The sequence below is a fragment of the Macaca mulatta genome, chromosome 2 (genome assembly GCF_049350105.2).
Source record: "Macaca mulatta isolate MMU2019108-1 chromosome 2, T2T-MMU8v2.0, whole genome shotgun sequence".
In the NCBI taxonomy this organism is placed as follows: Eukaryota; Metazoa; Chordata; class Mammalia; order Primates; family Cercopithecidae; genus Macaca; species Macaca mulatta.
Window position 1 is genome coordinate 163,995,360 of NC_133407.1, and position 23,168 is coordinate 164,018,527.

At 39.1% G+C, this 23,168-nt stretch overlaps 1 protein-coding gene across 4 annotated transcripts in view; it reads right to left on the bottom strand.

Moving 5' to 3' along the window:
- Window positions 1-22,859, bottom strand: part of CFAP91 (cilia and flagella associated protein 91) — a 63,777-nt gene extending 40,918 nt beyond the window's left edge. For 2 of the 4 annotated variants that reach the window (XR_013413417.1, XM_028843343.2), the window contains exons 1-6: window positions 20,919-21,105; window positions 17,215-17,291; window positions 16,545-16,702; window positions 15,379-15,462; window positions 14,162-14,218; window positions 8,357-8,538 (exon numbers count right to left, since the gene is read on the bottom strand). Coding sequence is in view for 3 of the 4 variants with exons in the window: in XM_028843343.2 (XP_028699176.2) it covers window positions 8,357-8,538; window positions 14,162-14,218; window positions 15,379-15,462; window positions 16,545-16,702; window positions 17,215-17,291; window positions 20,919-21,042 (682 nt within the window). In the remaining variant the exon portion in view is untranslated. 4 annotated transcript variants of the gene reach the window in all.
- Window positions 22,860-23,168: the final 309 nt, after the last annotated feature.

Consider the following 23,168-nt stretch of genomic DNA (forward strand, 5'->3'; position numbering starts at 1 on the left):
ACTGTACACATTTTGTCATATATACTTTACATTTTTTAATAAAAAATTGAAACATTATAAATAAAGCCGATGTACCTTTTAACTACCACATTGAGTCCCATTGCCTTCTCCCATTTCCCAAAGTAAACACAAAAAGGAATTTGTGGATTTCCATTCAATCTTAACATTTTATATACAAATTTATGTGTCTATGAATTATAATAATAATGAAATCTAACATTACTTAAGCACTTTTATTATGCCAAGCACTTTTTTTTTTTTTTGAGACGAAGTCTCGCTCTTGTCACCCAAGCTGGAGTGCAATGGTGCAATCCCGGCTCACTGCAACCTCCGCTTCCCGAGTTCAAGTGATTCTCCTGCCTTAGCCTCCCTAGTAGCTGGGATTGCAGGCACCTGCTACCATGCCCGGCTCATTTTTTTTGTATTTTTAGTAGAGATGGGGTTTCACCATGTTGGCCAGGGTGATCTCGAACTCCTGACCTCAGGTGATCTGCCCACCTCGGCCTCCCAAAGTGTTGGGATTACAGGCGTGAGCCACTGCGCCGGCTATTTAAGCACTTGTATTATGCCAAGCACTTTTTTAATGCATTCAATCTTCAACAAATCCCTATCATGTAAACATAATTATGCCTGTTTTACAAATAAAGAGACTGAAGGGCTAAAAGGTTAAGTAACTTGCACATGGCAGTCTGAACATTATATTTTTGTGCACTATACTATACTTCCTCTCTAGTAAAAACAAATATGAACCAAAAATGAATTATATAGAAGCAAGACACAGTACTGATGTTTATTTAATATTTATATACATGGTATTGTACTATAACCATTCTGCAACTTGCTTTTTTAACTCATCTTTGTTTTGGAAGCCTAGCTGTACTGATGTATACAGATCTGGTTTCCTTCTTCCACTGTAAGGCTTTATTACAATTTAAGCTATCTATCTTCTCAAATGACATTTAGATTGCTTTTAATTTTTTGATCATACATAATGTTGCAACAAACATCCTTGTACTGGTCTCATTGTACCATATGTGAGCTTCTCTAGGATTCTTAGAAGTAGAAATGCTAGAGTCTAGCAGCTACATCACAAAATATGATCATTTTTAATTCTGGATATTGCTTAATTTACCCTCAGAAGTATATTTTTGCTCCTGCCTTCTGAGATCCCCTGATGGTTCCTCTCCCATGGTGCATGCTTCACTTCCTCCCACATTGCATCTGCCCAATCTCAGCTGCTTTTTGCAGTCCTTACAAATATTTAGTGGTTCGTGAATTACATATATTTTTAGTTTTACTGAAAATGGAGTTTGTGGGAGTATTGTTGTTGTTACTTTTGTAAAATTTCTGGGAAGAGAAGATGAAAAGTGCTAATTTACCCAGGCATAGTTATATTGAGAGTGGGAATCTGGATTAGAACTACTTGAAGGTATGAATTATTTGAGGGAGAAGTCTTATCTCTTCAAGCCTGAGTTTCCCATTGATAAATATGTTCTCTCTTTTCATCAAATCTTTGTTTACGTGCTTAAAGAATAATTTATAATTTTCAACATAAATCCCTTGCACACGTTTTTGTTAAGTGATTCCCTAGGCACTTTGTTATTCATTGCTATTGTGCATGTAATTTTTTTCAGCCAAGTGCGGTGGCTCACCTATAATCCCAGCACTTTTGGAGGCTGAGACAGGAGAATTTCTAAGTCCAAGAATTGGAGACCAGCCTGGGCAACATAGTGAAACCCCATCTCCACAAAAAAATATATTTTTTTAATTAGCCTGGCATGGTGATGTGGACCTGTGGCCCTAGCTACTTGGGAGGGTGGGGTGAAAGGATCACTTGAGCCATAGGGTTTGAGGCTGCAGTGAGCTATAATCACATTACTACACCTCAACCTGGGCAACAGAGTGAGACTACATCTCTAAAACAAATAAATGAATGTAATTTTTTTCAATAAATTTTTTTTGGCAGAGTCTTGCTCTGTCACCTAGGCTGGAGTGCAGTGGTACAATCTTGGCTCACTGAAACCTCCGCCTCCTGGGTTGGAGTGATTCTCCTGCCTCAGCCTCCTGAGTAGCTGGGACTACAGGCAAACGCCACCATGCCCAGCTAATTTCTTTGTATTTTTAGTAGAGACGGGGTTTCACCATATTGGCCAGGCTGGTCTTGAACACCTGATCTCAGGTGAATAATGTTTCTTTTCTTTTTCTTTCTTTCATCTTCTTTTCCTTCTCTTTTCTTTCTTTTCTTTTTTTTCTTTCTTTCTTTCTTTTTTTTTTTTTTTTTTTGAGACAGAGTCACACTCTGTTGCCTAGGTGGGAGTACAGTGGCAAGATTATAGTTCACTGTACGCTGTAACCTTGAACCCCTGGGCTCAAGCAATCCTGCTTCAGCCTCCTGAGTAGCTAGGACCACAGGTGTGCACCACCACACTCAGCTAATTCTTCTTTTGTAGAAATGGAGGTCTCACTATGTTATCCAAGTTGGTCTTAAACTCCTGGCCTCAATCAATCCTCCTGCCCTGGCCTCCCAAAGTGCTGGGATTACAGGTGTGAGCCACTGCACCTGGCCTCAACAATGTTTTCTAATTGGATATTGCTGTCATATAGGAAAGTGACTGATCTATGTTGACTTCTTGTTGAACTCTCTTTTTAGTTCTGATAATTTATTTGATTTTCGAAGTGAGCATGTGTGCATATAATGATAGTTTTGCTGCTTCTTTCTCATCGCCATGCCTCCATTTTTCTCTTATCTTGCTGCACCGTCTCTCCTCAACAAGGGTGCTATTGCCATAATGGGCAGATAATTATTTGTATGAAACTACCCCAAGCAGCACAGGATGTTTAGTATCCATGCCAGCCTATCTGCTATACCCTGTCCCATGAGCTAAATGCCAGAAGCACTTTCTAATCATTATTAACATAGAAAACACCACTCATATTCCCAAATGTTCCTGAAAGGAGGGATCATAGCCAGGCTTGATAAACTCTGGGCTAAGGTCTTCTCTACGCTGTTAAATAGTAGTGATAATGAGCATTATCAATGTCTTTTTCTTTTAGGGTAAAGTTTCCGAAGTTTCACCTTTAGTATGATGTTTATTACAGGCTGGGGTAGATTATTAAAGTTTCCTTCTGCTCCCAGTTTATTCCAAGTAAATGTCATAAATGAGCATTGCATGTTATAAAATACTTTTTTCTGCATCCAGAGAAGGATTTTTCCTATGTTTTCCATTAAAATGGTAAATTACATGAATGGCTTTCTGGTATTGCAACAAACTTGAATTTCTCTGATTAACTCCATTTAGTTATAAGTCACTCTTTTAAAATACAGCAAGATTAGATTGCTAGTGTCTTATTTAGAATTTTTTGCATATTTCTTCATATGTGAGATTGGCTTGTAAGTTTCCTTACTAGTATAGTTGGCCCTTCATATCCAGGGGTTCTACATCTGTGGATTTGACCAAGTGCAGGTTGGAAATATTAAAAACAAAAAAAACTGTGTTCTGAACATGTACAAACTTTTTTTTTGTCATTATTCCCTAAACAATACAGTATAATAACTATTTATGTAAAATTTACATTGCATTAGGAATTATAAGTAATCTAGAGATTAAATATATGGGAGGATGTGTGTAGGTTATATGCAAATACTATGCCATTTTACATAAGAGACTTGCGCATCCAAAAATTTTGGTAGGGTTGCAGGGTCCTAGCATCAATCTCCTATTAATACTAAGTAACAACCGTACTGTCCTTACTCAGTTTTCAAATCAAGGCTATACTGGTCTCATAAAATGAATAAATTAACTTCTATTCTGTGTTTCCTGGAAGAAGTTGCATAAAACAGTTTATTTGGTCCTTAAAGGAGTGGTAAACTTACTTGTAAAACTGTTTAGGCCTGGTGCTCTTAAAAGGATTTTTTTTTTCTATTTACTAAGTCCATTTCCATAGTTACTCTTCTATTCAGGTTTGTGATTTCTTCTTAAAACCAAATGAGCAATTTATATTTTCTTTAAAAATTATATAATTTATCTAAGTTTTTTTTAAATTTATTTGAGATGGAGTCTCGCTCTGTCACCCAGGCTGGAGCACAGTGGCGCGATCTCAGCTCACTCACTGCAACCTCAGCCTCCTGAGTAGCTGGGATTACAGGCACCCACCACCATGTGTGGCTAATGTTTGTATTTTCAGTAGAGATAGGGTTTCACCATGTTGGCCAGGCTGGTCTCGAACTCCTGACCTCAAGTGATCCGCCTGCCTCAGCTTCCCAAAGTGCTGGGACTACAGGTGTGAGCCACCACGCCCGGCCTTTCTAAGTTTTTAAATATAGGGCAAAAGATATTCATAGCACTCTCGTATTTCTTAAATTGTTCCTTCTGTAGTTACTCTGTCCCACTTTCAATCCCAACACTCTGCTTGCATCTTCTGTCTTCTTTCTTGATGCTTCCTACAAGAGGCTTGGCTGTATTATCACTCTTTATCAGAAAATTACTTATGGCCCTAATGACCATTTCTTTTGCCTTTTAAAAGATCTGTATTATCAACTATTTATTTCAACTTTATTATTCATTTAACGTGTGAAGACTGAATAGGTTTAAAATGTAAAGCACTTGGATCAGTTTTTGGCACATCATAAGCATTCAATTTTATCCCCGCAGTGCTTACAGTGTCATCCTTTTTCACTGTCGTTATTTTTCCCTTATCTTTATGTAAACTTTTTATGAATGTACAGTATACATAAACAAAAACAGATATCCCAGCTAATCGGCACCCAGATCAAGGAATAGAATATTACCAGAACACTAGAATGCCCATGATACTCCCTTCCCAGTCTCTACGTGCCCCAAGGATAGCCTACCATCCTCATTCCTAATGCGTTCATTTAGTTTTGATTGGTTTTAAGTTTCATGTAAATGAAATCACAGTGTAGGCATTCTTCTGTATCTTATTTTGTTCAGCATTATATATGCGATTATATACACATCTACAATCTCCCTTGTAACCACACGCAGTTGTACTTCATTCTCATTATTATATAGCATTCCATTATGTGAATACACTATATTTTATTCATCCATTCTATGGTTGATGGACATTTGGGTTGTTTTCAGTTTGGAGTTATTATGAATAATGCTGCTGTGAGTTTTCTTGTGCATGTCTTCTGGTGAACACACCTATGTAAGTAGAATAATGTGCTTTTTTTTTTTTTTGGTGTATAGTTAGGAGTGAAATTGCTGGAGTGTAGCTATGAACATGTTACATAAATAAATTTACTTAACCCTTACAATATCCTATGAGATAGATTTCTTCTTATGTATGAAAATGCCTTTATTTCATCTTCACTCGTCAATAATAGTTTGGCTGGTAAAATAATTCTAGGTTTGCAATCATTTTCCCACATCACCTTAAAGGCAATACTATAAAATATCAATCCTTTTTTTTTCCTTTGTAGGTAATCTGAGTTATCTTTCTAATAGTTTTTTCACTTTTTCTTTTTCTTTTATTAGGAGGTGTGAGTTTTTGAAGAATCATTCTGCTTGGTACTCAGTGGAATTTTTCAGGGTGAAGGCTAATGTCTTTCTTCAGTTCTGGGGAGTTCTCAGCCACCGATTCCTGCATTGCTTCTCCACCATTTTCCCTGTACTGATGTCCTAGCACCCACAGCTCTTCCTTTTCTTTTATCTTGTTCTACCACTATATGCTGCATTCTGGAATATGTGTCCATTCAATCTGTCATTTCACTAATTTGCTCTTCAGTTCTGTCTGTTCTACTATTGAGTTCATTTTATTTCAAACATTATAGTTTTCCTCCCCCTTGATTCCAACTGGTTCTTTTTCATGACTCCCATTCTTGTTTTTGGTGTTGCTATTTCCCCCTTATCCTTTTGAGAATATAGAAGGCACTTCCCAAGTCCTTTTCAGATTGCTCCATTTTCTGTTCACTCAGAAATTTCTTCTCCCATTTCCTTTATTTGTTGTGGGCCACTCCTGGTGTCTCTGTTCCTTGTGTGCTTTGGGGTTCTTGGGTGGAGATCAGCTGCTGGCTTCTCTCATAAGCACCCTGGTCAGTAAGCAGCCTTGACCTGCGAGTGGCTACTACCTAACCTCATCCTTCAGAGCCCTGTTCATCACCACAAGATGAGGAGTCCAAGGCCCCGTGCCCACCTGGAGCTATTTCCACGTGTAGAGGTCCTGGAAATCCTACAAATGGCCCAAGCCTGCTTCCAAAGTCTCCATGGGCCTCTTTACAGGATTCAGATTCCTGAGGCCATACTATATGCTGCTGTTTGTTCACCCTTAAGCCCAAGGTGGGGCCAAACGGCAGCTGTTTGTAGGGATGTGTGAACATTGGGAAGAGCGAGGTAATCACGGGCATGCATGACAGGCCCCTCAGATGTAGAGCACAGCCAGGGTTGGGAGAGAAAGGGGCAGGCCACAGTAGGCTCTCGCCTCGCTGCCACATTACAGTATAGAATCCCAGGAGCCTAAGAATTCCAATTTAAACTTGTCCTTTTAACTTGTTATAAAGATGTTTGTGAAAAAAACCAACGTATTTTACTTAACAGTTCTTAGCTTGATTTATAATTTTAAAATATCTATACGCATGGTAGGTGGGCCTCCCTTAGAGTCCTGGGTCCCACACATGGTAGGAGTAGGCCTGGCTCATAGAGGCTTTTATTGACACTTTAACCTCAGTTCTGCTATGACAGTGCACCAGATTTTTTTTTTTTTTTTTTTTGGCCTAGTGAAGCATTTCTGAGCCTCTGCCTGGCTCTTGTCCTCCTGCAGTTTAATGCCAAGACCTTATCACACCAAGAGGTAAAGTCCAAGGCCACAGGCAGGAATGCCTGACTCTGTTCTGTCTATTATCTTCATCGGGCAGGCACCAGGCTTCAGCTGCACCTGTGTGCAGGAGAAGGACGCTGGCCCCTCCAGTTCAGGCAGGTGACTTGGACCTGGTTCCCTGCCATGCACAGCTCCCACTTACCACCAAAGGTCCCCAGCTACTTCTTTATTTAGGAAAAAGTCTCCATTTCTACAATACGAATATTTTCTTTCTTGCTTTTAAGTGTGTCTATATGTTTATTAATTTTTTCCCATACTTTTTATGCATTCAGAGCAGAAAGGGAAGGTTTCAGCATATTTTTAATTTGCCATCTAGGCCTGAAAGTAGAGCCTCTGCTTTAAAGTACAGGTTTTGGGCCAGGCACGGTGGCTCACGCCTGTAATCCCAGCACTTTGGGAGGCCGAGGCGGGCAGATCACAAGGTCAGGAGATCGAGACCATCCTGGCTAACACAGTGAAACCCCGTCTCTACTAAAAATACAATAAAAAAATTAGCCAGGCACAGTGGCATGCACCTGTAGTCCCGGCTACTCGGGAGGCTGAGGCAGGAGAATCACTTGAATCCAGGAGGCGGAGGTTGCAGTGAGCCAAGATCCCACCACTGCATTCCAGCCTGGGCAACAGAGTGACGCTCCATCTCAAAAAAAAAAAAAAAAAAAATGGGTGTTGAGAATGCTTAATCTGGATTCATAAAGTGGGCAAGGAAACAAGTCAAAACTAGAGCCCAGATATGAACATTTTCTTTGCCTGGGATGCAGACTTGATCACAGCTATCTGTTACAATGCGGGGAAAAGCAATCTCCTTTAAAAATCATTACTGTGTACCGACTGTCTCTGTGTCCTTGGAGGAATTAGTTAACCTCTCTGGTTCTCAGTTTCCCAGCTATTAATACAACTGAGTGAGTTAGATAAGCTAATTTCTAATAATCTCTAAAAGTACTCTCACTTATTAATTATATAGGTTCACATAATACAGGCCTAGGCCAGATTTTATTACATTCTAAGAGTTCATTTCTGAGCCTGAAAGATATTTAGCATTTCAGAGATAATATCAGGTCATCCAAATCATCTAATAAAGTATATAAGGGAGCTTTGGTAAATTAAGATATTTTGGCAAATTAAGATAATATTACATACATAGGAATGTGCATTCAGTATTTTACACTCAAAAAAAGCTTATGTGTAAAGAAGTATGATTGCTCAATAAAAAGGAAGTGATTCACTAGGAGAGAGAAAAGAGAGGACATAGGTCACTAGTTAGCAAAGCAACTACAATATTAAGCTGAAATTCAGCTTCACAGATAGAGTACGATAAAACTACTTACAACAAAAACATAGTATCTTTATTTGACCAGAAGTATCAGAAAAATTATGAGTCTATGAAGTTGCTGTACTGAGTAAGACACTTTATACAGCAACACTGTAAAGCACAATTGCCTGTACATGGGCCATTTGAACAGCATGCGTGGTTATCAGCACTGCCATCTGCCGATAGTCAGGAGATTTACCAACTCACCCCAGGTAAGCGTAGCCAGGGTCAAGAGCTCGGGGATAGAGTCCTGACATACTACATATTCTGGAGAGTATGGATCTGTTTGAACGTCAGCATCCCGATAATCAGTCTGAGTGCCCACAGTCAACTTTGAAGGGATGGATAGCTGCTTAGTAGAAGTAGGAGGAAAAGTGTATGGTTCTGCCCTAAAAGGGAAAAATCAGTTTAAAAATTGAAACCTGTTATGATCACTTAAAACATTATATAATCAAGTGGAAACAAATCTTTGAAGCTTCATCAAGTCCATTCCTCCTTTAAATGTTGTCAGGTACAAAGTCATGAATCCATTATAACCAGGATTATGCCCCCAAATCTTGAGAGAATTGCCTTGTTATTCTCATCTCTGCCAAGAAACTGAGTGGGTCTAAGTACCATAGTTGACTCACAAAAGTGCCTATTTATATGTGTGTCACTGGGCAAGGTTGTAGAACAAAGCTATTCTAGAATGCTGTACAGCACTTCCGGACCTGTTCAGAATTATTGCATTCTCTGGTTTCTTTCTCCTGTGTTTCAGTCCGATACCCACTCTCTGTTTCTCTCCAGAAATACGGGAGCAGAGAAAAGAAAAGAGATGCTTTCTGCTGAAAGAAAGAAAGAGAAAAAGAAAAAGGAAGGAAGGGAGAAATGAAGGCAGGCAGGCAGGCAGGCAGACAGGCTCTATCTGGATAAATGATTCAATAATTAATGCTGGGATCACTTTGTTATTAACATGTGGGAAAGTTACCTTGTCTCTTGCAGAAAAATTAATTCTAGATCTTTAAAAAATTAATGTAAAAATGAGACTGTAAAAGTACTAACAGGAAACATAAGTCAATATTTATATCATCTTTGAGTGAAGGTCTTTTTAAGCCTGGCTTAAAAGCCAGAAGCTATAAAAGGAGATGATCAATAGAATTGAGGGTAAGTTTCAACTTCTATGCCTCAAAATATCACAAACAAATTTAAAAGGTGGATGGCAAACTTAGAAAAAGGTTTTGGAACATATATGATAAAAAGTTTAAATAGCCTTTCTATATAAAAAGCCCTTGTAAATCAATTAGGCAGTTAAATATCCCATGGAAAAATGAGTAAAGGAGAATTCACAAAACAAAAAGTAAAACTTCTAACAAACACATGAGAAGATAATGAAGATAACTAGTAATCAAAGAAAAGTAAATTAAAATGGCAAGATACTATTTTATGCTACTTTATCACATAAGCAAAGATCTAAAAGATTGAAAGTACCTAGCATCGATTATGTTGTGAAGAAATAGTCCTTCTCATAAACTGTTGATGGAAATACAAATAGGTATTTGTATTTTTGTAACTGTTAACTGTAAATTGTAAACTGACAAGTTAAAATACCCTTTGATCCAGCATTTCTACTCCTAGGAATTTATTCTAGGAAATAACTGGACAGGTGTACAAAGATATATATGAAAACATGTTCATAACGTCTCATTTATAAGAGTGAAAAATTAGAAACTTAAATGATCACATCAATACAAGAATTCTTTAGAAAAATGATGCAGCCATAATGGAATTTATGCAGCTATTCAAAATAATAATGTAATCTATACCTGTGAGCATTCAAAAATGTCCATGATTCATTGTAAAGTAGAAAAAAATGACACTATTAAGTGGGTATGTATAGTATGATTCCATTTTTACATTTTAAAACTGAGTTTTTATGCATAGAAAAATACCTAGATGTATATACAATAATAGTAATTATTTCCAGATAGAATTATACAGATAATTTTTTTCATCTTTATACTTTTCTGAAACTTCTTTTTTAACATGTACATGCATTGCCTCTAGAATAAGAAAAAAAAACAATATAGCCACTTTGACTTAAAAGACATTTTTTTTTCAAGTTGGTAAACCATTGGTTAAATTATATAAATAACTAAAGATGAAGGCAAAAGCGAGATATTTCCATTTTGAAAAACAGAGGCAATGGTAAGAGCTTACATAAGAGCACAGCAAATACATACACCAAAGATCTTTAAAAAAAAAAAAGGTGGGGGGCAGGGCACAGTGGCTTATGCCTGTAATCCCAGCACTTTGGGAGGCAAAGGCAGGTGAATCACGAGGTCAGGAGTTCGAGACCAACCTGGCCAACATGGTGAAACCTCGTCTCTATTAAAGAGTGTGGTGGCACGTGCCCTGTAATTCCAGCTACTTGGGAGGCTGAGGCAGGAGAATCACTTGAACCTGGGAGGTGGAGGTTGCAGTGAGCTGAGATCACGCCACTGCACTCCAGCCTGTGCGACAGAGCAAGACTCCACCTCAAAAAAAAAAAAAAAAAAAAAAAGCATTTCAAGCCAGTTAGAAAGAAACACCTGTTTGAAAGTTCAACCTGTGCTGGAGCAATTACTTTAGATAATTTTTTTGTTTTGTTTGTTTCGTTTGTTTTTTGAGTCTTGCTCTGTCACCCAGGCTAGAGTGCAGTGGTGCGATCTCCGCTCACTGCAACATCCGCCTCCAAGGTTCAAGTGATTGTCCTGACTCAGCCTCCCAAGTAGCTGGGATTACAGGTGCCCATCACCTCACCCAGCTAATTTTTGTATTTTTAGTAGAGTCAGAGTCTCACCATGTTGGCCAGGCTGGTCTCAAACTCCTGACCTCAAGTGATCCTCCTGCCTCGGCCTTCTAAAGTGCTAGGATTACAGGTGTGAGCCACTGCACCTGGGCTTTAGTTTTTAAAGCTGAACTGTAACTGCTATTGAAATCACTTTCCAGTAGTTGCTATAAATTTCTAACATGTAGCTAATATATGGCTTCTTATGTTTTCAGTAGAAATTATTCTACTATAAAATTCTAGTTGAAATAACTTCAAATCAGCTTTATGTCATCCAAAGTTACATGAAGTTTTATTATATTAGTGCACCATTATCTTGAATCAAGAGAATAAAATAATTTGTTTTTGTTTTTGTTTTTTTGTTTGTTTGTTTTTTGAGATGGAGTCTAGCTCTGTGCCCCAGGCTGGAGTGCAGTGGAGTGATCTCGGCTCACTGCAAGCTCCCCCTCCTGGGTTCACGCCATTCTTCTGCCTCAGCCTCCTGAGTAGCTGGGACTATAGGCTCCCGCCACCACTCTTGGCTAGTTTTTTGTATTTTTAGTAGAGACGGGATTTCACTGTGTTAGCCAGGATGGTCTCGATCTCCTGACCTCATGATCCACCCACCTCAGCCTCCCAAAGTGCTGGGATTAGAGGCATGAGCCGCCGCACCCCGCCAAGAATAAATTATTTTTTTCTCATATTGAATAATTACACATTTGGATCATCTGATCAAATGTGCTTAGTTTACGGTAAGGCCTAATGAGCTCTTCTGGTGAAGGTTTCTGTCTCCCTATCTTTCCAGGTGGGTCTGGGAATAGAACGTAAAAGAGGAAAGCTACTTTGAACCCTTCTAGTAACTTAATACATGGTTTCTTAACTAACTTCTTAATTTCTCCAACCTATTTTTTCCCCATTTCAGTTGGCTTTAGGGGAGAGTAAAATATGAGTAACAAAGAGCAATGATCCCTTTCCCACCTCCTCCCCAACCTCAAACAGGACCCAAACCCAGAAAGGTCCCACATCTGCTCCATGCTGGCCTGACCCCTGCTGTGTCCTGGCCCCTGTCCTCAGGCTCACCTGCTCTGGCTTTAGTACTCATATGACAGCCAGGGCTGCTCTGTGTGTTCTATCCAGGCCCTTCCTCCTCCACCACTGCCCGGGAACCAGGAGCATGCGCTGTCTGCCATACCTACAGTCGTCTAGATTTTCTCTCCCAGCCTCAACAGAGCTGTACAGAGACGGGCTTCACAAACCTAGCAAATCCTGTTCTACTATGAGCTTCACTGAATGTTTTAGAAGTATTAACTTTTTATTATCTTTGAAAAGGTGCTTATGTAGAATCCAAAGGAAAGACTCCAACAGCTAGCCATGAGAAAGGTGTGGCTGGAGAAGGCCAGCTGGTCCCAAGACAATTCCATCCCTGATAACACAAGGTGGCATTATACTCACTGCTCAGAAACTCAAACATACTGGAATTCCAGAGTTGACCTCACTCAGGAATACTGATTCATTCTTTAAAAAGTTCTAAGAGAGATAGAGAGTAGCTACAATGTCAAATGTCATAGTTTAACTGTTGGATGGAATCTTTATCCCTTGTGTCAGGGTTATTTAGGAAGGAGTCGGAGAGGTCATGGTGTTCATCACTGTAGGCCTCTGAACTCCCTCGAATTAGTTTAACAACTTTTAGACTGACGCACTTATGACCTCCAAAGCAGGTAATCCAGTGAGCCTGATTTTAAAGAATTACCAGAAGGATCTTTAGGGATCTACATAGCTCATAGCTCCCCTTTTGCTCATACAAAACACTTCATAGAATATAAGTCTACAGCTATCTCTGGATAAACTGGTACCCCAGGAAGTTGCTGTCTGGGGAGAGCAGGGAATCTGTACTCCATCTCTATAAAGAGCCAAAGGCATCCACACAGTCTTAAAAAAAGTCAAGGGTGAAGTAGAATCATAACTAGCATTTATCTTGAGGATTACAGACATTTAATAACATGTGTCCTATTTATATGATGATATATATTATTAGGAATAACTATATTCTTTAAATGCACCCTTGAAAACCCAGCCCTGAATAAATTTGTATTCAGAAATATGAGACCTTAAAAAAGGTTTCTATTCCTAATAATTTCATGAATACCTTGGACTTTTTTCTCTTATAGAAATATTAAATTTTATTAATGGAGGAAAGAATGTAGCAAAAATTAGATTTTTAAAAGGAATACTCTACCCAGTCTGCTGCCTTGTCCTGAAACTAGAGATGAGAAATACACATTTGTCTCAGATTCAGCCCTTGTCCCTTACCTCCCTCTTACCTTGGTGCACTCTGTTGTGGGGCAAAAACCATGTTTTATTTATCTTTGTATACCACGTTGTCTGTGTAGATTAGATCGTTATTAAGTTATAAAATTCTAGCATTCAAAAAATATTACGTGACTGATTTGTTTATTTGATGAAATGTTGAAGAACTGTCATCAAATAAGTGTTTCAGAGAAGCAAAAGAAGATATTTAAAGCACTTTTCAACTTTTTTAAACCACAACTGCTACAATTTGAATATGTGGCCGTGTCTTCTCCAAAATTCACATTCAAACTTAGTCCCCACTGTGGTGGTATTAAGAGGTGAGGCCTTTGGGGAAAGTGATTAAGTCATGAGGACTCCATCCTCATCAATGGATTAGTGCCTTATAAAAGGACTGGAGAGAACTAGCATAGGTCCTTTTTGCCCTTCCACCATGTGAGGACATAGCATTTGCTGCTTCTGCCATGTGAAGACACAGCAAGAAGGCCCTCACCGACACTGACTGCCAGCCCCTTGCTCTTGAACTGTCCAGCCTTTAGAATTCAAGAAACAAATGTATTTTATTTATATCACTAAGTCTGTTAATTTGTTATAGCAGCACAAACGGACAACTAACAGTAAGAAATACATTTTATATCATAATCCGTCATATACATATAAACATATGCATATATTTTTCTGAAACAAAAGTTATAAACAAAAACCAGCTTACCCTCCATATACCTGATGCTTTGGTTATTTTCTATTCTGTTTCATGTTTTAAAACACTGCTCATGACCCACTAGAAGATTTCATACCCTTCCAATGTTTTGTGATCCACAATTTCAAAAATAGTGATTTAGATAACTATCTTCTAAGAGAAAATATGGAAGCAAACAATAAATAAACTGAAAAAGAGTTTTTAAATAATGGTTACTTACTTGGATATGGCATAAACAACATTGAATGGCATCTGCTGAAAAAATGGAAGAAAAGGCCTGGGAGGAAAAGGAAAACATCATAAATGTGTGGGACTTTTGCAATGAATGTACTCTAAGCTCTCTTCCAGCTCTAATATTTGTCCCTTAAAAATCAGTGAGCTTAAATATCCCATATATCAGTGCTACTTCTGGATATACAAAATCACTGAGGTGTGGGGAGGTTCTTGTCTAAAATGCAGATTCCCAGGTCTGGCCCATGATATTCAGTACATACAGGGTAGAGCCAATGAATGTGCGTTCTTAATAAACACTCCAGTATTTTCTCTTCAGATAGTAAACAAGTCACAATTGAAGAAGCCACCCTTTAAGCCCTGTACTTGGGCTTCAGCTGGCCATTAGTTCCCAGCAACTTCTCAAGTTCCTGAGACATTCTGAAATTCACAACGATTTAATCTAAAGCCTCCCCCTAAAAGTTAAGAATTGTACAGTTAACTGTATAGAATTGTATAGTTAACAGTTAAAAATTTAACACTTCTCTGAAAAAGTTAGCATCACAAAATTTCCATAAGGAGGTTGCTCATAAATAATAATGTGGATTAGAAATTTACTTTCTCAAGGAAGCTTATGCAGATGTAGTATCAAGACTATTTTTTCTAACTCCAGTAAGATGTATAAGGAAATCCCCATCTAATTTTTATTTGATTTGAGTATATGGTTATTACATGAGCATAAATCACAAATGAAATAAAACTAACCTTTTGGCCATGTTGGTTTGGGCAAGATTCACACAAAGAGAACAAACATTATCCCTTTGAACACAAGTTTCCCCTTCACCATGACTTCATGGTATCTCCACTGTGTCTCACTCATTTGATGACTTCATTTCAAATGTTTTCAAATACATATTCTTAGTTGCAATCAGTATCTCTAAAGTCAGGCAGGCTTAGTTTGAACCCCAGATCTACCCCTGGCTAGCTTATATGACCTGAAGCAATCTATTTATCATCTCTCAGTCTCAGCTTCATTACTGGTAAAACAGGGATCATATATATCTTATCCTACATTTCTGTTGAAAAGATTAGATCATATGCATGTAAAGCACTTAAAATAGAGTCTGACACATTGTATGCACTGAAAAATGATAACTGTTATTAGTATCATAAAGAGGTTCTCTAATAATATTAGAGCTCAAATATTCATTAGCAATTACATTCTACCTTTCAAAGTATTTATAGCGATTCTTTCCAGTAACTTCAGGATCTTCATAAACTTCTCTAGGCATCTGAAAAGAAGTGTCAGTTCTAAAGTGAAGCAAGAAAACATCATTTAAGTCTAAAATATTTCCACATATAATTTCTATTTAATATTTCTATGTGTATAGAGTAGGAGTTACACAAAGTATCTCATACTGAGAGTAAAATCTTCCATAACCTGCATTTGACTGTCATACAACTTAGAGTATATATGATTCTTCCCCTGCCCTGAGCCAGGAGACCAGGACCTAGTCAGAGGGTAGATTTATGAAATCCTACATACAAAAAAAAAAAAAAAAAAAAAAGAGTAGATTTATGAAATCCTACATACAAAAATGCCCAATTTTAATTAAAAGCACACAAGAATAACAAAATACTAAAAGACAATTATTTATTTATTTATTTATTTTTTTCAGACAGAGTCTCGCTCTGTCACCCAGGCTGGAGTGCAGTGGCGCAATCTCGGCTCTACAAGTTCCACCTCCTGGGTTCACGCCATTCTCCTGCCTCAGCCTCCCGAGTAGCTGGGACTACAGGTGCCCGCCACCACACCTGGCTAATTTTTTGTATTTTTGGTAGAGATGGGGTTTCACCATGTTAGCCAGGATGGTCTCGATCTCCTGACCTCATGATCCACCCGCCTTGGCCTCCCAAAGTGCTGGTATTACAGGCATAAGCCACCATGCCTGGCCAAAAGACAATTTTTCTATGTCCAGGCTAAAAGACTTTATACTTTTAAATTTACTAAATGTGAACTTGTAAGTAATTAAAATAATAAATAATTCAACTTATCCTTGAAGGTGCTTTGGCCGCAAGTTCCAAAAAATATTTTAGATATTAGCAGAAAAGAGCACTTTCAGTTGCTAAGTTGGATCCAAGCAACAACAAACTCAGTCATCCCTACCTTTGGTGGACAGTTGTCATTATATATATATCTATATAGATATATATGATGGAAAATATATATATAATACATATAATCAGGCTTGTTTGGTCAAAAGAGGTTTAAAAAGAAAATTTGGTCTAGGTATAACACCACGACTGAACATTTTAAAACCACACATGGTAAATGAATTAAAAAAATGTTTTTAACGCATTTATTTTAGGCCCTGGAGCCATCCGACACTTACATGGCAAGCTGCCGGAGGGCTTCTCTGTGTTTCTCCTCATGTCCCTTCCATTGCCGACTGATAAACGGTGGGACAGGATCTGACTTGCTCCAATATAGAGAATATCTTGGATAATGGATCAGGTTACTGAACATGGTTTTAAACCTGGGAACTTTTCTCTAACGTTAGGGAAGGGAGGCAAAGGACAAAATTATACCATCAGCTTTTCTAAAGTATTTTAATTACATTGTAAATTCTTTAAAAAAGATACAAAACAATATAGTATAAGAAGAGGGGTTATTGCTATATACATAGAATATCTTTAAATGGATGGCCAAGAAACTGATGACAATGGCTGTTTATGTGGAGGGGGTGAGGGTAGGGCTAGAATTTATTTCATACTGTGTATGCTTTTGTACTACTTAAATTCTTTTAACATGGGCATATATTATTATATTTATCCCATTAAAATAAATTAGCTTATGGGTTCTCTATTCATTATCAGTGACTTAATCCTCGCAACGAGCCACAAGTATTAAGATGCTTTGCCCCCCAGTAATCTTGGCAAAGTAATTTCTGTGGAACCTAAAATCCAGTGAAGATTTGGTGATTAGTCAATCTGATCAATGCAGTTAGGCAAACTAGATGGTTCAGGTTCATTAGGTCGCCTTGGTTGATGCATTAGACATACCAGTCTGCTGCGAATCAGGGTGGCTTGGATATTTGCCTGTGTGTGGTCTTTCTCACTTGACACAATAAACAATGGATCTGCAAAATAAACAATCAAGTAGCATAACAAATAGAACATATCTACCCCTAGGCTGAGAATAATGGCAAAGCAATGTAATCTCTTAATTGGAAAACAAATTTAAAAGTTTAAATATTGCCTGACTCGGCAGCAGCTCATGCTCTGTTGTGCATGTGGCCCTGTTACTCTACCACTTCTACCAGTAACAGTTGTTAAGATGATTTTCTTTTCTGAGTATTCCAAGTCAGCATATGGAAGTGGAATGCATAAAGAAAGTCTAGCATGTTTTCAAGTACTACACCCTAAACACACTTTATAATCTCTCCTATGAACAAAACTCCTTCTGAGCCTGGGTAGCCCGAAAAATTCTTTAAGGGAAAGACCTTGTATATATGCACTATGCCAATTTGCAAGGGAAAGAAGCAATACATTTATACTATCTCCCATCTTTGATGCACTAGAAAGATGCAAACTACATGATATCTCAGAACTGGTGAACATGATTTAAAAAAATCAGCTATCTTCAGAATTTACCCCTTAAGTTTGTAAGTTTGCTGATGATGGTACCATTATTTTTACAAAGTCCAACAGAATATTGCCCTGCTATTATAAGTATCTGTTTATCAGGTATATCTTTAAAGTGATGAAGATTATTCATGATTGACTATACTGTACTGCCTTTTAAAATCAACTGATTTGCCATTAAATTAACAAGCAGCCTTCAGATATATTTGATTTCCCAAGTAGACTTGTCTCTGGGGAGGCAAATACCCTGACCAGCTAGTCTAGATAACATGATAACACATATTTCTCCATAGAAATTAATAAACTGGGAATTGCGATTTAGAAATGTCTCTTTTGAATTTGGATAATGTGTGTTAATTCCTAAAAGCTAATAATTCATCAGTTACCCAACAAATATGATTTACTGAATGCAGACATTGGATATTCCCCCCAAGGCTGAAAAGCTGCAAGAGGCTCAGGTTCTTTTTGCTCCTTCATTCAACACATGTTTATTGACTGGCTGCTCTATCTAGGTGCTTAGAATACATCAACAAAACGACAAAAATCTTTGACTTCGTACGAGAGAGACAATAAACAACAAACATAATAAACTAGCAAATTAGACATTAGAATTTGAGGGCTGTTATTTTTTAAAAAGAAGAAATCGGGTAAGGGAGACTGGGTTGCAATTTTAACTAGGGTGGTCAGGACAGGCCCTTGAGAAGGTGGCATGTATAGAGACTTGAAGGTAAGGGAGTTAGCTAGTTAGATATCTGAAGAATATTCTAGGATGGGAGCATGCCTGATACATCTGAAGAACAGCAAAGTCCCTAGGATGGGAACATGCCTGATACATCTGAAGAACAGCAAGGTCCCTAGGATGGGAACATGCCTGATACATCTGAAGAATAGCAAAGAAATCAGGATAAATGAGGCAGAATGAAGGAGGGAAAAGAGAGCAGGTAAGAGGCCAGATAAGCAACTAGGGAACTAATCACATAGGGCTTTGTAGGGAAGGGTAAAAGAGCCTGGAAAGGAGTTCATCTTTGCACCACCACAGTTCTGTCAAGGTGGAAACCTGGCCCAAGGCCAGTCAATTCATTGGCCAGCCAACAACCAATCTTAAATTTCTAACTTAAATTTTCAGCTACAGTACACAAAGATGCTATACAATTGGTGGTGAGCTTTAGGGCTAACTAGTCAAGAAGCAGGCCACCCTAGTCCCTATCATAGTAAGAGAAATCCATACACAAGAGGCTTTCTGTCAGATGGAAGAAGTAAGCAAGCATAGTGATGTCTTGCTTAATGATGGGGATACGTTCTTAGAAACGGGTCATGAGGTGAGCTTACCATTGTGTAAATATCGGAGGGTGTTTAACATAAACCTAGATGGTATAGCCTACTCCACACCTAGGCTATGTAGCATAGCCTATTGCTCCTAGGCTACAAACCCATACAGCATGTTATTGTACTGAATACTGTAGACAACTGTAACACAACGGTATTTGTATATCTAAACAGAAAAAGTGATGCATTGTGCTACAATGTTATGACAGCTACAACGTCACTAGGTATTTGGAGTTTTTCAACTTCATTATAATCTTATGGGACCATCCTTATACATGTAGTCCACTGTGGACCAAAATATCATTACTTGGGGCTTGACTATACATAGAAAGAAGGCTAGAGTTGCCAGATAAAATACAAGATGTCTAGTTAAATTTATATTCAGATAGGCAATGAATAATTTTTTAGTATAAATATGTTCCAAAATATTGCACAGGACAAAAATTAATACTAAAATATTATTCGTTATCTGAAATTCAAGCTTAACTGTGCATCTTGTATTTTTATTTGCTAAATGTGGCAACCCTAACAAGGTGAAAGGTCATAAGGTCAAAGAAAGAAAGCAGGAGAGCACAGCATCTTAGTTCTGATCTTCCCCGTCCAGGTTCTCATCTGCCATGGCTATACTTCGCTTGCTGTCCATGAATACCGGCGAGATTGTCTGTTTTATAACAACACAAACTTTAATTTGATCTACTCTGAGTGAATTTCTGTTCTTAGCAAGGCACATGGAAACATTTAGCAATTCCTCTGCAAAAGAGACACTTATGCATCAAAGAAACCACCAGCTTAATAAATACTTTGGGAAGATGTTTGTCCTCCTTCTCAAATTACCCGTGAAAAAAACATGGTGATGTGTTTACAGGAGCTAACTTGATTTATTTCACAAAACCAAGAGTAAATACAGAAAACCACTGGCCAGAATATGTCAGCAATCACTACACAGCCTCTATCTAGGAATGTGTACTCTAGAGATTCCCACACAAAGGAGACCCTGGGATTCCCAGAGGCAACACCACATTGCTGAAAGCAATGCAAGGTTCAGGTGAAAAACGTGGGACTGCAGAGGGCAAAATTGGAAAAAAAGCATGCTTAGCTGGTTACAATTCTTGCCACGGCAAATTCAATAAACATTTATTAATTGAAGCGCCTAGTACATGTATCAGCACTAGAATAGGTGCTCACAAGGCTACAAAAATATACAGAACAGGAACCTAAGGAACTCAAGGAGCATGGAGAGAGAGAAAACACAAAACTGACAAGCAAGCCGTTAAAATAAACTGGGCCTTTATTGGCCCAAGAGGAGCCAGCGGACCTAGTCTATAAACAATGCTTTGACGCAGAAGTTGAAAACAAAAACAAAAACAAAACCTAAAAGCAAGCATGAGATAAACTGGCACTTCTTTTTGCCCAACTTGTATTTGCCCAGAGAGTAGGAGACAAAAGATTATTTTCGTAGGGCATTTTATGCAGGAACGTTGAGTGAATCTCCGAGTCTACAAATCGTTGCATACTTTTCTGGGTACCAAAATGCCCGGAACAGGTATCAGGAAGATCGCCCCTTGAAGCGGAGCGCACCCGCGCCTTTCGATGCACGCGAACCCCCGACCCCACCCTGAGTGCGGGCACCTGGAGGGCTCGGAGCTGCCCCCACCGGACCAGGGACAACCGCGGGCAAGAGGTCAGTCCAGAGGGTCGTCTTTCGTTCGCCATGCCCCTGGCCAGGTCCTACCATCTGGGAGCCCACCTGGCCCAGGAGTGGACGGACGCGGAGGAAGGTCTGCGACTGTCCTTACCGTACAGAAAATCATACGCTCGATTGGAGGAGATGTGGCTCCCAGCCCGCGACCTCTCCCGGTACCGAGTTTGAGACACCTGAGGCTGGGCCTGGGGCTCCTGGATGGTTACTGCGTGGCTCATGGTACCGCCTTTTCCCTCGGGCCAGCAGGGGACCAGCTGGTCTGGCTTGGCTGCTGCGTGCACGTCGCTATGGTAACCGCCGCCGGCGCAAGGGGATAAGGGGCGGGGCCAGGAGGAGGGCGGTGACCGCGGGGCGGGGCCGAAGAGGAGTGGAGAAAAGTGAAAGCAGGAGTGGCCGGGCAAGAGTCGGGAGGGGAGTGGAGGGGAAGATGAGACGAGAGGGGAGAGGCAGGGTGAAGGAGGAAAAGGCTCGCTTCCCTCTACACTCCAGAGACAGTGAGGAGGCTGGGAGAAAGCTACTCTTAAGTCATTGATTTGCCAGTTATACCTCGTAGCCTCTCGGAAATCCCTTAGAGATCTCAGAACCTTCTAGAATAATTGGGTGCTTCCCCGCCCCGCTTCCCCAGCCCTTTTCCAGGGGACTTGTCCCGAGAGCTGCGGAATTCAGTCAGGTTCCTAAATGTTGCTCCTTAGCACGCTGTGAACTTTGCCCCACACTCGTGAGCATCAATGTTTAGGGTGGGTTAGGTAATCAGTAACTGTTGATCTGAGACTGCGGACCCTTTCTGAGTCCTGGGCATTAGATAACAGAAGATGATGTGGGGTAAGCACTGGCTCTGCTTTTAAAAAGTATTTATAATGGAAAATTTTAAACATTAACATAAGTGATTCTACTTTTAATAACAAACCCTCAAGTAATCCATCCCTCAGAATCAACATTTAGCAACATTTTGCCAATGAAGTTTCAGTTTCCTTCGCCTCTTTTTTAAAGAAATCCTAGACATAATATTATTTTACCCTTAAATTAGTCTGCATCTCAAACTGATACAGATTTTTAAAATTTAACTACTGCTATCATATCTAACAAAATTAACAATAATTCCTTAGTACTATAAATATTCCAATTTTCCTGTTTGAGTCCAAATTGTCTTTTATAGTTGGTTTGTTCTAGTCAAAATCCAAAAAAAAAAAAAAGTCCACATGTTGCATTTTGGTATGTCTCTTATCCTAGAGCAGTGAATTTCTAATACTTTCAATAATTCTCTATTTATTACCAGAGGTTCTTCTATAAAAGGAACTTTTTCATACCAACTCATTGGTTATCCTGAGATAACCAGGATAACCCCATAGAGGAAAGACTGGGTAAATGCTGAATTCGTTCTCTTTAATTATGAAATTTCAGAGACATGAGTTGGTGCCCTACCAAACTCCAGAGTTAACCACAAAGTTTTTATTTGTTTGATATCATTAGGAATGCATGCATTTTTTACAGATCTGATGTTTCAATCCATTATGATCATTATTATTTATTATACTCACATTATTAAAGCTAATGGCATGCCTTAGAGTTGGCTTCTTTGTCCTTTAATGTTGAGATGAGAAGTCTTCCGATCAAAGATTTTTCTTGATCGAAGGGTTCATGGTCTCACGGGCTTCAAGGAATGAAGCTGTTGTCCGCAGCTGGGAGTGTTACAGCTTTACTAGAGAAATGCGTGGACCCAAAGAGTATACCCATGGCAAGATTTGTTAAAGCCAAAGCAAAAGTTAAGGGAAAGTGAAAGTAAAGCTTCCACGTGGTGGAAGGGGACCCCGAAGGGTTGCCGTTTCTGAGTTGGGTGTCTTACGTTTATATCCCTTATGACTCCTCTCCTTTACCTTTTTCTGTCCTGTAGGATTAGCTTATTTTCTATCCGCTTGTGGGTTTGTAGCAGGAGGAGCCGCAGACAAGAACCACTCAGACACTGAGTTGTGGAAGGAAAGGGCTTTGTTCAGCTGGGAGCATCCGCGAACTCACGTCTCCAAAAACCGAGCTCCCAGAGTGAGCAATTCCTGTCCCTTTTAAGGGCTTACAACTCTAAGAGGGTCCACATGAGAGGGTTGTGATAGATTGAGCAAGCAGTGGGTACATGACTGGGAGCTGCATGCACTGGTAATCAGAATGGAAAATAATAGGACAGGGATTTTCACACTGCTTTTCCATACAATGTCTGGAATCTATAGATAACATAACCTGTTACGTCAGGGGTGGATCTTTAACTGCCAGGCCCAGGGCACAGTGCTGGGCTGTCTGCCTGTGGATTTCATTTCTGCCTTTTAGTTTTTAATTCTTCTTTCCTTGGAGGCAG